Source organism: Anopheles moucheti, chromosome 3, assembly GCF_943734755.1.
Source record: "Anopheles moucheti chromosome 3, idAnoMoucSN_F20_07, whole genome shotgun sequence".
Taxonomy (NCBI): domain Eukaryota; kingdom Metazoa; phylum Arthropoda; class Insecta; order Diptera; family Culicidae; genus Anopheles; species Anopheles moucheti.
The window spans coordinates 8,627,600-8,641,792 of NC_069141.1; the positions used below are offsets into that span (position 1 = coordinate 8,627,600).

A 14,193-nucleotide genomic window follows, 5' to 3' on the forward strand; every position below is an offset into this window, starting at 1 on the left:
TGTGTTGTGCAACATCCTGATACTCGGCTGGTACCAGGTGCTACCTCTTGAAAAACATGCTCTCCTGGTATCGAAAATCTGAGAACAGCTGGTTTGTATGGAAAGTTAATGTTTAAACATTGCATAACTTTAGGCGGGCAAATTTACCAGGTGCTACCTCTTCCGTGGATGCTCTCCTGGTACTATACATTCAGAAACTGGTAGTTTTCGAAGGTACAAGGTGCTACCTCTTCCGTGGATGCTTTCCTGGTATTGGCAATCTGAAAACAGCTAGTTTGTATGGAATTTCGTAACAGTCGATGAAGGATGGTCCTTACACTAGCGATCGCTCTTATTTTTTCATTAATTACGAATGATCTCCGAATGATTATTACTTGTTTCTTTTTCATATTAAAATATGTGCGATATAAACAAAAATATATATAATTTTGCATTATACTTCTATATTCATTTAACATTCCGATTTACAAAGATTTGATAGATTTAAATAGATAGAAAGCATTGTTTAGCCACGAAAACGTTTAATTGTATACGTCAAAACGTATGGAATACCCGGCTATACCGGTTGCTAGCTTACGTGCGTAAATTTGGTGGACAACTCTACGGTTAAAGGCGGTTTGAATGTAAACTAATAACCATAGAACTTGATAGGAAAACTAAAAGAAATTTATTTTCATTTCATCAACAGAATTCATCGCAAACATCGCACGGGTTTCTGAAACTGGACGACACGCAATTTCACGCGATGACGTTTTTGACGCTGGCTTCGTCAAATGCCAGATGTTTTCCAACTCTTTCGTTAAAAAATGCTGTGAATCCATGTTTGAAGAATATATAATCCCGACACTATTTTATCCTTTGTGCAAATACGCCTCGCACCATACAAATCGCGTCGTAGCTGCAAGTGTGTCGTGTGCGCGTGATGTGCTCGGTGTTTCAGAAGTAGTAATGCAGTAATTTGTCTAGACTGCAGTACAGCAGATCGATCTATATCATCATTATCAAGCGGGCAAGCGGTCTCGGATACATCGTACCGGACACGTACGCAACAAACTAGAATAAAAGTAAAAAAAAAAACAAAATGAAACACACAGAAAACCGGAGGTCTTCTGCCTCGAAAGTGAAGGTTCCGCTGAAGGAAGAATCCACGTCATACCGGGTGCACATTGCGCTGGGTCTATTTCTTGTGATAATGTTCCTGTCTTTCCCGACGCTTTGTGGTGCTCACGGGCAGCACGGCCACGATCATGATCATCTCCATGAGAACGATCATCTTCATCACCATCACGAAAGTCCCAGTTTTAAGTATTCCCAACAAGCGAACGAGATGTACGAAGAAGAACCGGTAGCAGTTCCACATCACCATCATCATCATGGTGGAGATGAGGACCATGATCATCACCACCATCATCACCATCATGATGGCGGTCATCATCATCATCATCATCATCATCACCAGGAAAAGCCAACCAGCGATAGTAAAGCTCCTAGAGGTAACCAACAGCTAATGTAATTGTCCTACAAACAGTATTAAAAGTATATTATTTTTGTTCCAGATACCTTCTACATCTGGGTGCATTCCCTCGGCTCAACGTTGCTGATTAGTGCCGCGCCGTTTTTCATTCTGTTTGCCATACCGCTCGATAATACGGAAGAGATGCAGCCACGGTTGAAAACGTTGCTTGCTTTCGCTTCCGGTGGATTGCTGGGGGATGCTTTTTTGCATTTGATTCCTCACGCCATTCAGCCTCATTCCCACGCGGATGGTCACACGCACGGTCACAGCCATGGGCATTCTCATAATCACGGAGAGGAAGGCGATCACGAAAGCCACGGGCACGACATGCGTGTGGGGCTGTGGGTTTTGGCGGGCATCATAGTGTTCCTGGCAGTGGAAAAGTTCGTTCGTTTGGTTAAGAAAGACACTGGCCACGGACATGGCCATGGTCATAGTCACGGTGGTTCGAAACCGGTCGCACCAGAACAAAGTAAAACCACTTCCAAGAGCTCACCACCACCTTCTCCATCCGAGAACAAGAAGGACAAGAAGGAAAAGAAACAAACGGAAGGAACGAAATCGAAAAAGGAGGAAGCGAAGGCAAAGGGCAAAGCTGTCCGTAAAGAACCGAAAAAAGAAGCGGACATTAAGATTGCCGGGTATCTTAATCTGGCGGCAGATTTCACGCACAACTTCACCGACGGACTGGCGATCGGTGCGTCCTATTTGGCGGGTAACAGTATCGGTTTGATCACGACGATTACCATTCTGTTGCATGAAGTACCGCACGAAATCGGTGACTTTGCGATCCTCATCAAGTCGGGTTGCTCCAAGAAGAAAGCCATGCTCTTGCAGCTAACCACGGCCGTGGGTGCGCTGGCTGGTACCGTTCTTGCTCTGCTGGGCAGTGGGAGTGATGCGGCCGAATCGTGGGTGCTACCGTTTACGGCCGGTGGCTTTATTTACATTGCCACCGTGTCGGTGATACCGGAGCTGCTGGAAGAGTCCACCAAGCTGTGGCAATCGCTGAAGGAAATTACGGCCATGCTGGCCGGCGTCGGCATGATGGTAATTATTGCAAAGTTTGAATAGAGGGATTAGATAGAGAAGTATACCTTGGATGATGGATTGGGTCGGAGTGTCCAGTGGCTGCCGTCTTTCTTCCTGTTGTACCTTCGTCAACTGTACACTTCTATTACGTACGTATTCTTATTTCATGTTTCGTTGTGTAGCGGTTTGATTAGTTGTGAATATGAAACAAACACATCCATTCTTAAACGCTCTTAAATGTTAATTTGCTGTAGGAGATTTGTGTTAATTTGATTTGTGCATGATCCCTTACTGTCCCATAGCTGGAAGTAGCAGCTCGTCTTGAGTTAATAATAGTACTATATTCCATAAGGAAAGTTAAGGGCTTTGCTCATGTCCGGTAAATTTATCAAAAACGCTTCACTATAGAACAGAGGAATAGTGACCCTTTACAACAACCTATTAGTTAGGTAATGATACAGTTGTATTCATACATTTGTTGCATTGTCGCTGCAGAAGAATACAAACTAGGTGTAAGGAAAACAGAGAGCAATAATAATTGTAGCACTACTGCCGATGTATGGGATGTGATAAGAATAAATAGCCGAAAGCGAAATACAATACGATCCCAGTAAGAAATTCGAGGAAAATGGTGTCGTCTTGGTTTGTCTCCTTTTGTAGAACCGGTTCGTTTGTAGTTTAATGTACCTTCCAGCTGTGTGTCATTTGTGTTTATTAGCTTCGTATCTTCATGTATGTTCTTACCTGTTTTTTTTCTTTTCGTCACCATATTTCCTGATGATGCGTATTCCATTGTTGTGTACACCTATTCCGTGCAAGCAGTCACGCACTTGTCGATAACGTTATCATTGATTAGTAATCGCATGCATTCCCACCTGTCGGGAGACTGACTGTTTTGCTGTTCGGTTTGTTGCTCTTTACAGTAGCATAGCGCCAATCGTTATGAATTCTTCACTGTGTCATTGTGTGTCCCCATGGTCCGTAACTGACCGGTTTCATTCTTATTCCAGGGATCATGTCTGAAGGTAATAGAACACACAATAGAACAAAGATGATTGTGCGCTCTGTTCAAAGTACAGTGTGAAACCATTTTAAGTTTTTGTGAATGCAGGAAAAAAATGAAGCTGAGCTTTTGTGATTGTTTTTCTTTATTTGCACTTTTGCAGCTTCCTTACAAAAGTACACATTTAATGTTATCGCGTAAAGATTGTTGAAGATTTGTAATATTTGAATTTGTATAATAAAATAATTTTAACATGGATGGAAATGGAACATTTCGGTGTATGCATATTTATCGTAGCAGTTCGGATTCGCTTAGGAAGCTAAGAAATCTACTTGCCGGGTCCTCTGAGCTTGAGAGAGGAGCAAAGTATCGGTCGACTGCGACGAGCTCGAGGTAGTAGAGGAATTCTACATCGGACATCGGACAATAAATTTGTTGATTTTATCAGATCCAGATGGGCAGATCCGTTAATGGCGTATTCGAATAACAGGCTGCGTTTTCTAGCGAAAGTTATGACAGCACACTTGTCGGCGCAAAGCTCTAAGCCATTCGTGGAGCACCAGGACTGGAACACGCTCAGAGTCGTCTGAAGAAGCGAATGGTCTGCTTGGGTGCGGATCGGGGAAAACAGCTCCGCCTCATCGGTATACAGCAAGTGACTACCTGGTGGAAGCACCCGCGACACGTCGTTGATGTAGATAACAAAGAGGAGCGGACCAAGGTTGCTCCCGTGAGGTACTCCGGAAGTAACGTTGATGCACCGCGAAGTATGGGTTCCCATTTTTACTTGATACGATCGATCGCAAAGGTAGGACCGCACCCAGGCCAGCATTTTAACAGAAAGACCAAGGACTTCAAGCTTAGCTAGAAAAATTGCATGTGTTACGCTGTCAAAAGCTGCTTTGATATCCGTATATACGGCATCTACCTGTAGGCCGGCATCAATAGTCCTGTGGCAGAGGCTAACGAATTCTAAGAGGTTGTTGAGCGCTTGGGGACAAATCCATGTTGAGCCTCACTAATGTAGTTCGAGGCAGCAGCGAGAAGCGGTACATACATTAGGAGCTCAAATACCTTAGCGCAGGCGCAAAGCGACGTAATGCCACGATAATTGGATGCATTGGATTTATCACCCTTTTTGTAAATAGGGACCATCCACGAGCTTTTCCAGCAGGCAGGATAAACATCTAGTCGCAACGATTCACAAAAAATCGCAACCAAAATGGATGCGACAGCGGTGGCGCAGCGTTTCAAAATTGATGGCGGGATCCCGTCAGGCCTAGGAGTATAGGAAGGTTTAAATAAGTCAAAGAAATTTGGAGGCGCTTTGTGATGAGGAATTGTGCTTACTTTGGGCTCCCCAACCATCTACAGTCCCGAAAACTCGAACAAAACATTTAATACAGCACGCAGTGCTTCATCACCCCTGATAACGGCTGAATTGAATTGCAGTGAGCATTCGTGAGTCGCCCAATTTCTCATCTGTCAAGCGTTCCATCAGTTTTGTTCACCCCAGCTGAAGGTCGAGCAGTGAAAACAATCGAGCGGTTGTAGTGTTTACGTTTTTCGCCGACGGGAGATGAAGTGGTATTTTGGTGCCCAAAAGCGTACAATAAATTGGTAATCAAAGGCTTGCAAAACAATTTGTTATAAATCTCACAAAATGGGACGCCGTTCGATCAACACCACCAAGAGTGGTAAGTACATGAACCCGACGGACCAGGCCCGCAAGGAGGCGCGCAAGAAGGAGCTGAAGAAAAATAAAAAACAGCGACAAATGGTCCGGGCGGCCGTGCTCAAAGGCAAAGATCCGGCACAGCTAATCGAGGAGATGGAAAAGATCGACGAGATGGAGTTTAACGTGTACCAACCGTCACCGCTGAACGAGAAAGTGCTGAAGGAAAAGCGCAAGAAGTTAAAGGAAACGCTGGATCGCGTTATGCGTTTGTACCAAGCGGACGATCCGGAGCTGTGGGCGGATTTGAAGCGCAAGGAGGTTGATTACGAAAAGCGCCGTAACAAGCGCATCCAGTACTATGAAAGTGTGCGCCATGCGGAACAGGTACAGGTGGACGATATTCCGCTGCCATCCGCTACCGAAACACCCACCCCGCTTTCCATCCCGCGCATACCGATGCCACCGAATGTGGCTCCGCCCAGTATAGTTCCACCGTTAAGGAGTGTGCCACCACCGGCTCCGTTGCTGAAGAAACCGGTGGAAAATCCTATAGAACCAACTGAACCGGTGGATGACGATGACGGTATACCGGGTTGTCCGCCGGGTCCTCCGCCCGATCTGTTCGACATGCCCGAGCTGGATTACGATCTGGAGAACTTCCACGCGGAAACACAGAAAAGCGTCAAGTTCTACGATGATGGTGACTCGAAGGACAACACGGAAGAATCGGATGGTGGCGAGAAGCAGGTAAAGCAACCGAATACTGTGCAACAGAAGATGCTTGCCCTGTCCGGTCAAAACATTGACGATTTTATGAAGGAAATGGAAAGCGTACAGAAGAAAAAGGAGCAATCACACGATCATGCACCATCTCTGTCCTCTATCCCGACACCTTCTGCTCCACCACTACCGAACCCGGCCCCTGCACCCGATGCAGCGATGCCCAAGTTCATGCCGATGCCATCGTCCATCCCGATGCCTGCACCTCCCGGGTCAATGCAACCTCTCATGATACGGCCACCACCTCTAAGGCCACCCGGTCTCTCCGGTATGCCAGCCGGACTACGTATGCCCGGACGACCCGGCATTCCGGGCGGACCACCGCCCGGCATGCCACCCCGGATGGGCATTCGCATGCCACCGGGACCACCGGCCGGACCACCACCCAAGCACATACAACAACAGCGCAACATGCAACTCCATCAGCAAGCCCAACAGCAACAGTTGTTGCAGCAGAAGGATCCAAAAAGTGCCACCATTTCGGCGAAACCGCAAATCCGTAACCTCAGTGCCGACGTTACGCGCTTCGTGCCCAGTGCGCTGCGTGTGAAAAAGGACGAAGTACGCAAGGCGAAACCACCGGTAAGGCCAGTGCACGATCAGCACGATGCGCGTACGGTTAGTGCTGACCCATCGAAACCAACGAAAGACGACGCCTATATGCAGTTTATGCGTGAGATGGAAGATTTGCTGTAAAAGGGCAACATACAGATTAGCATTATTTCGAAAGTGTTCCAATGTTTGGTAGCAATAACAATAAATAGTTGTAAGATTTAAGAAACATTCATGACCCTCTCTAGATCTAGGTTCCGCAATCTGACAAACTAGCTCAGCTCTTTGGGTTCTGAGCGTGTTCCATCCATTTATCGTTCACCTAACATATGACGTTGGTCATTGCCGTTCGTATTAGTCTGGAGAGTTAGGCCGAGATTCCAAAGGAGCTTCTTGCATCGTAAAGTCTGATCACATATATAAGAAGTTTATTATCGAACAAGGTAACATTGTTTGTAACAGTGGGTAAGATTGTATCAAGGAACGTCCATTGGTCATTCCTTTAGCCGTGTCAAGCATGTCCATCGCATCAAGTGGATCTATTTTTGCATCGCTTTAATTTGTTCCAGACAATAGTTTGCCTGTATCACAGTCTCTTCGTGTTTGTGTTGCGTTCCATAGCGCCAGGCGAACGTGCAGAACTCGGAAGCTTGCCGCAGTAGGCCTTGCTGCAGGTAAAGCAATCCTAAATTCGCTTTATAAACACCCGCTTCCGAAAGGTCCGGTATTTGGGCGGCGAGTGAAATGGCCTCCTTCAGAAACCGTTCAGCAGAGGCGTAATCTTCAAGCTGCAGAAGAAATTGCTAATGAATTAACACAGGGAAAAACTCCAATCGGATACAACTTACGTTTGAGCAGGCTACGCTGAGATTGTTCAGTATCGTAAGCCCTTCCTCGGTTAACTTCCCGTGTATCTCGGTGTATGCCTCGTACGCCTGCAGGAACGCTTGTTTGGCCTCGGCAAAGCGCTTGCAGTCCATCAGCAGCTGGGCGTACCAGTTTTTCGTGATGCCCCACAGTTCGCGGATCTCTTTGCCGTTGTTGTCTCCGAGCTGTTTCAGCTTTTCCTCCAGCTTCGCAAGTGTCCATTCGAATCCTTGGGCCGCTTTATCCAGATGTCCTTGAAGTTGTGCCAGGTGTGCAATCTTGGAGCTTATGTGAAGCATTTTGATGTGATCCTCTAGAAACCCGTCCGAAAATAGGCGCTGCATGACGTTGACGAAGAGTTTCTCTGCCTTTGCGAAATCACCCACCTCCATCGCTAGATTTGCCATAATATCGTAGATGTAAGTGATGCCATCCTTGCTCTGTAACTCTTGTGCCATCTTTAGCGCTAAGTGTAGCATCTGTTCCGCTTTTTGATATTCTTCCTTCTGTATCGATAGAATCGATCGTTTGATAATAGTGATCAGCTGACTCTCGGGTGTGTTTTCGTCGTCGGATTTTTTACTGAACCAAGACAGAAACGAGCTGGCAGCGAGGAAACGTAGCGGTCCTGTGCGTTTCTTTCGTTGCTGATGATGCTGTTCGTCTCGGGTACGGCTGTACCGGTGCTGGGCCGTCCCATCGGACGTGATCGGTGCGTGATTGGTTAGCGAGGCAAGCGGTATGGTAAGTGGTGCTATTCGGGGATGATTGATGGAAATGAAAAACCGCGAGGCAAGTGTAGAAGTCGTTGCCGTGCGAAACATTTTCCTCTAGTTTTTAACACTTTTTACGCTATACACAAATACTGTACGTAAACTGGATGAGAAATTTTTTCCTCAGCAGCTGTAAACATGTAGATATTTGTGTTTCGCGTAGACGTTGCTTTGATCGAACCCAAGGGACATATACGTTTTTTTTGTGACGCATCAGATAGGAGCTCTTGTTTGACTGTTGTTGCAGGGTTTTCAGTGCTGTTCAACCACGTAAGGCCGTCTCCACATTACGATTTACAAAGATTTGCAAGAATATAAATAGATAGAAATAAAGAATATAAATAGATTGTTTAGCTACGAAAACCGATAATTGTATACGTTGAAACGTATTGAATATCCGGGTATGCCGGTTGTTAACTTAGCTGTGTAAATTTGGTTGATAACTCTACGGTGAAAACGTTTCATAACATTTACTCTATCCGTGGTGCGGGCTCAGTGAAAGATTTTCCTTTAATTTAACCTCAAACTACTCGGTAAATGAAGGAAAATTTAAGGGTAATTTAATGAAAGTTGGCTCATTGGGAACAGCGCGCAGTCTGACTGGGTAGTTTCAGCAAAGTTGTCAGCAAGCCTTCAGACGTTTGCAACGCGTTTGGACGACCAAAGTACGCGTTTTGGCAACGGCTTCCATTTGCACGTGTTTTATCACAGGAAAAGACGCATATCCAAAGTGTTCTTCTGCACATTGCCAATCCCATAATAATTCGTGGTGCGTTCTAGCTTTTGCATAGCGTAAGTATGTTTTTGCACTGTTAAAATATTAATGCAATGTAATTATAGCTTGCCTTTGCTTAGTTATCCGCCGAAATGTCTCATTCGCTCACTGAACCGAACGACTACATAGAAGAAATTTGCATCGAGCTGTGGTACAAGAAGATTCAGTTCCTAGATCTAAAGCAGAAATCTGATTTTGAGCTTTTATTGAGTGAGGCAGAAAAGGTTGTTCGGGCACAACTTTACCAAGACGGATTAAACCTGCGTTATGACGGGAAGAATAATGAGAAAGCGACGGAAATACGCAACCAGGGGAATAAGATGTTCCATCCGCGTGTAAAACGTTACATTGAGGCCATCAAGTACTATAACGAGAGCATCGCATACGCCGAGAAAGGGTCGGAACAAAGGGCACTAGCATATAGCAACCGGGCAATAATCTGCCTGAAGTTACACCGATATGAGGATTGCTTGGAAAACATACGGCTTGCAAGGGAATCAAACTATCCCATCAGATTGGCTGCAAAGCTTAAGAAGCTTGAAAACGATGTCAAACAAGCGCTGAAAGAGGCCAACAACAACAAGAAGCCAAGCAACGGTCCCGCTAAACATGCGAAGGAACCAGCGGAACGCGAGTTGAAGTTAAGCTACGCCGGTTATACGAATATGCCGCAGGTTGCAAATTGCTTACAACTGCACTGCAATGATGAATACGGACGGCATGTGGTGACTGATCGTCCCTTGAATCCGGGTGATGTTGTGATGATCGATAAACCCTTCGTTGCGGTGTTGCACGATACACTGCGACATGTACGGTGCAACTATTGCCATCACGAAAAGCCTTTTACACTCATTCCTTGTGAAGGATGTGTCGTGGCTATGTATTGCTCGGAGGAATGTTTGAGCAAGGCACACCAAAAGTATCATCGCTATGAATGCCCCGTCATTCGTGAGTTGTGGCGATTTGCTAATGATATTCCCGCGATGGCATTGCGCACTGTCTTTAAAGCGATCGCAACCTTCGATCACGATCTGGTGGCTTTGAAAGAGCATCTTGATAGTTTGGATGAAACGGGAGTGAACGCGTTTACAATGGACTGGAAAGCAGCTGCACCGAAGGATATTTATGATACAATGCATGTGTTAGTGACGAATCGGCAGCATCAAGACGATCAAGATCTAACATATACAGTTTTGCTCGCGACTATCGTTCATCTGTTAATGATGGAGCGAACAGAGCTGGGAGCGATTTGTGAGATAGATGTCCAGATGAAAAAACTGCTATTCGATTTGATCTTTCGTTATCTGCAAATCAGCAAATTCAACCATCAACAGCTTCGCTTTATGGAATTTAAAGTGGATGAGGGAGTATTCCAAAACAGTTACTATGCATTGGGTTGCTGCCCATTGATCAGCATGCTAAACCATTCCTGCGCACCAAATCTAGCGCGGATCACTTTGCGTGATGGACGGTGTGCCGTACTAGTGGTTCGTCCAATTGCTGAAGGTGACCAACTTTTCGTATGTTATGGGTAAGACTTTAACGTAAAAGGTGCATATACTTGTGACTGTTGTAGGTAATAACTTTCTTATCGATTAGGGTACATCACTTGGGCTGGTTCCTGGCAGACAGACAAAATAACATGAAACGACGTTTCTGTTTCCGATGTCGTTGTGAAGCATGCCAGTTCGACTACCCTACAATACCGGAGTTTTCGATTTTAGGTTCCTGTGGACCCAAATCCTGCTATTATTTATTGATGCATAGGGATCTAGTTTCTCATGATGCATGTAAGGTGATAAAGTGGATGCCGACGTTGAGAGCGTACATAACGCAGAATGAAAAAAAATATCCTACGTTGGAAGTATGCAATAGCATAGCACAGCTGGTACGCTGTTTTAGAATCTTATATAGCTTTACATCGAAGATGTCAAGTTATTGGAAATATTGTAAACCATAATCGTTTTGGTATCATTGTTTGCTTCTTTGCCGCTCCAAGGTAGTTAGTTTAGTTTGCGCAATTGTTGATTTATGTTATGGTGTTAAGCGGAAGTTTTCTACATCTTTTTTTTTTCATTAGAATAGAACAGGGAACTTGTTGCTGATATTAAAGAGCTACACTTGGAAAGTACACTAGGATAAAAAGAGCATTTAGGCATTGTAGTACATCTTGCTTGATCGTTGAGTTTCCTTGCGTTTAGTTTCCATTCAGCTATTTTTTCAGTTACTAAACAATATTTTTACTGTTGAACAGTAGACTGTTCAATTGTTTGTAATATTCTATATTAAGCACAATCGCTGCATGCTGTCACAAATTATAACATGTACATACTATCGTTATATCGTTATGTAAACTATACATAAGTTATGTCTGTCTTATTTAGGGCTTACTAAATTTGTGTAACTTCAATAAACAAGAACTGCGAGCAGTGGAGAATCAATCCCCTTGGTGGCCCAGGGCGGAATTATAAATGGGGTCTCTAATTTTAAAAACGATAAATGGGGGGGGGGGGGGGGGCATTGAGGCTCTTAAAATGAGGAAAAACTAAAGGCGCAGTAAGAAGGGGCCCCTGAACTCACTTTGAATCATCCCACGGGTAGTTCGCGGTCAAATTTTGCCAGGGGCCTCTTGTGGTACCCTTCGGGGCTCCTTCTAGCATAAGGAAACTGGGCCTATGTATACAACTATTACACACATTTTTTGGGGCCCCCAACACGGCGAGGCCCTAGGCGACCACCTACTCCGTCTACCGTTTGATCCGCCGTTGATCCCTTTTCTCAACTCAACCACGAATCCGAAGATCAAACTATTAAATAAACACACAAAAACACTGTCCGCAAAGTACTTCATATAAACACGTACGTACGTAAAAGCGTTCAGAAGAAAGCGGCGCCACCAGCAGATGATCGCGCCGCATAATTGCATGCGGTTTTGTACTGAGTATATAGTTTGCATGACTATACCGACGAACTGAGCTGTGCCGGTGCCCGAAGGACGTGGACACCGCTCAGCATACGACGATACGGATAAAGAGCAGTACAATAGATGTTAATATCACATATCACATATATCAGCAGATTGACTCGCGGTACTGTTTGCCTCCCACATTCCTACATGGTTATTCTTCTTCTAGATGACAATCTTTGCTGGGGGACGACAGAGAGCAAAATGGAAAGAATTAATCACCGTTAGTGTTTAGTGTCCAGCTTACAAGAGCTAGAGGAGCACATGGCCATCTCAGTCGTCATTGCATATTATTTTTAAGCGCTTTTCCTTTCGTCGAAGTCTCTCCGCGCATGCGATCGGAGCCACCAAAAAGCGACCGGTTTTGTGATTTCTGACACCAAGAGAGCATCCACGAAAGGAGATAACATCGATCTGATCCGCACAAGGATCCGCCATGCTTGTACATGACGCTTGCTCACGTTATCAGTCACTGTGATGCTATTGATCAATTAGAGATCTTCTACGATTGGCTATTAGTTACACATACTATCAAACCAGGGAGAGCGATCGGTAGAGTAAATAGCTCCGGTACTGTGGGGAGAATCCTCCGTCTCATTTCATCCATCCAGTTCCTACAGTGCGTCTCAAAACTGAACAGCAGTTCAGTTTTTTAATTATTAGCAGTAGGAAATGTGCAGTACCACTATTTCCGAAGACATTATGTATTGTTTGTTGTTCGGTTATTTCGCAATAATTATATCTCTTGTCATCGTGGAGTTTCCGGGGGTTTAGAAGGATTCCATGCATAAATATACGATTTCAATACTCCTTATTGTTATTTCCATAAAAATGAACTTGGTTAGAGTCATATAAGGGTGCTAGCACATTTGGACGAACGGAAAGAGAGGAAAGATCAGTCGACGGATCAAGCGCTATGATCACTGGAGGGAAGGGTACAGCTATATGAAATGCTACCATCTGGTACGGAAATTTGTGCTACCTCTACCGTATGGATGCTCTCTTGGTGTCAGAAACCAAAAATTCCATCGTTTCTGAAGCTTTTTCGACGGACGGAACGGCGCAAAAGACGAAAGAGATGCAGGATCCGTTTTGCCTTTTCCCCCACACTCTGATGCGTTGGATAGGAATGTGACACCGTTTGATCCGCCGCTGACTGCGAGATAGGATTTTAAAACAAAATGAGTGTTGAGAAATCTTTTATCGAAGTTAAAAGCAGCTATTTATGCGAGAACACAATGTAATTTAGAATCACGAAACATAATAACACAATTACCAGCACATACGAATGGGCGGCCCAGTGCAGAAATCCCATCCACAGGACTGACTATGGCTACGGGTAAACAGAGTATCCAAGAAAGCCAGAATTGCAGGCCTTAGACCTCTTGAGGGTAGTTGTGTCGATAATGAAAAAGTAGAAAAGGATGAAGCAAGTACTAATAATATTAACACCTAGATTCAGTGCAACGTAAATAAGCAAGTGAAGAAGATTTGTCATTAGATAATGAAGAGATTATCCGATCATCGCCATTCCGATCCGAGTCGGAACACACATTTCTGCATTTATGCAACATTTCTACCAATATGTCATATTCAACTGCCGATTATATGAAAACTAGACACCAAACACAGTCGAAGATTACTTTATATTACTTTATTTGAATCATACTTATCATTGAGGGCTTTTTTTGGAGAGTAGTCTTGTTTAAGGTATTATAATGACTTACTGCTTTTGGTTTTGCTTGATCCGTCCGTTTAGTCGAAGCGATTGTTACACGGGAAGCTTGGCTGGCCTTGCATTTGCCGCTGCCTGAAGGTGAATGTGTGAACTGCACGGCAAACAAAAAAACACAAATGATAGCTCAATTTTGACTAAACGATTTTACCTAAAAGAGAGCCACTGTTCCCATTATTGCTGAGTTGGGATTTTTCTACTTCTGGGACTTTTCTATTACGTTCTGATCAACGCTTGCGTTTGCTGAGAAGTGTGGGGGATTTCGAATACATAAATAAGCTTTGCATTACGTTTATCTTAGCGGTAATGATTTCACAAAATGTTTTCTACTAATTTACGTACACCCACCTCACTTTCTCTCTCCCTCTTTCTGTTTCAATTCATCTTTGCACTATGTTCTATCCGAGCGTATGTTGTACCGGTAAATTGATCTTTAGTAAAAGCCCACCACCACTAAGCCCTGCTCAACAGCACGGTGAGTGTGCTGTGGAACGAATGGATTACGAGCGGTTCTTCT

The 14,193-nt window shown here is 44.5% G+C and overlaps 3 protein-coding genes across 4 annotated transcripts; 2 read left to right on the forward strand and 1 right to left on the reverse strand.

Annotated features, from left to right (window-relative positions):
• Positions 1 to 809: 809 nt before the first annotated feature.
• On the forward strand, positions 810 to 3,811 carry LOC128305585 (protein catecholamines up). Of its 2 annotated transcripts, none has more exons than XR_008287466.1 (3): positions 810 to 1,493; positions 1,557 to 2,697; positions 3,559 to 3,811. XR_008287466.1 is itself a non-coding variant. In XM_053043104.1 (3 exons), the coding sequence occupies exons 1-3, from the start codon at positions 1,082 to 1,084 to the stop codon at positions 3,601 to 3,603; spliced, it is 1,467 nt and encodes a 488-aa protein (XP_052899064.1). In that variant the 5' UTR covers positions 810 to 1,081; the 3' UTR covers positions 3,604 to 3,811. The 2 variants fall into 2 exon arrangements, 1 of the variants encoding a protein (XP_052899064.1); XM_053043104.1 differs by having other exon boundaries at positions 1,557 to 2,566.
• A 1,346-nt stretch (positions 3,812 to 5,157) lies between these two features.
• On the forward strand, positions 5,158 to 6,739 carry LOC128303839 (WW domain-binding protein 11). Its single transcript, XM_053040916.1, has one exon. The coding sequence runs from the start codon at positions 5,215 to 5,217 to the stop codon at positions 6,703 to 6,705; it is 1,491 nt and encodes a 496-aa protein (XP_052896876.1). The 5' UTR covers positions 5,158 to 5,214; the 3' UTR covers positions 6,706 to 6,739.
• Positions 6,740 to 6,975: 236 nt separating this feature from the next.
• On the reverse strand, positions 6,976 to 8,315 carry LOC128303900 (tetratricopeptide repeat protein 19 homolog, mitochondrial). Its single transcript, XM_053040984.1, has 2 exons — positions 7,410 to 8,315; positions 6,976 to 7,349 (listed from the first exon to the last, which is right to left on the reverse strand). The coding sequence occupies exons 1-2, from the start codon at positions 8,250 to 8,252 to the stop codon at positions 7,101 to 7,103; spliced, it is 1,092 nt and encodes a 363-aa protein (XP_052896944.1). The 5' UTR covers positions 8,253 to 8,315; the 3' UTR covers positions 6,976 to 7,100.
• Between the last annotated feature and the right edge of the window lie 5,878 nt (positions 8,316 to 14,193).

Coding starts and splice junctions, on each gene's coding strand:
- LOC128305585 (XM_053043104.1), top strand. CDS start 1,082: ATGAAACACACAGAAAACCGGAGGTCTTCTGCCTCGAAAGTGAAGGTT. Junction 1,494..1,556: donor CGATAGTAAAGCTCCTAGAG/GTAACCAACAGC, acceptor TTTTTGTTCCAG/ATACCTTCTACATCTGGGTG. Junction 2,567..3,558: donor TGGCCGGCGTCGGCATGATG/GTAATTATTGCA, acceptor TTCTTATTCCAG/GGATCATGTCTGAAGGTAAT.
- LOC128303839 (XM_053040916.1), top strand. CDS start 5,215: ATGGGACGCCGTTCGATCAACACCACCAAGAGTGGTAAGTACATGAAC.
- LOC128303900 (XM_053040984.1), bottom strand. CDS start 8,252: ATGTTTCGCACGGCAACGACTTCTACACTTGCCTCGCGGTTTTTCATT. Junction 7,350..7,409: donor TCAGCGTAGCCTGCTCAAAC/GTAAGTTGTATC, acceptor TTTCTTCTGCAG/CTTGAAGATTACGCCTCTGC.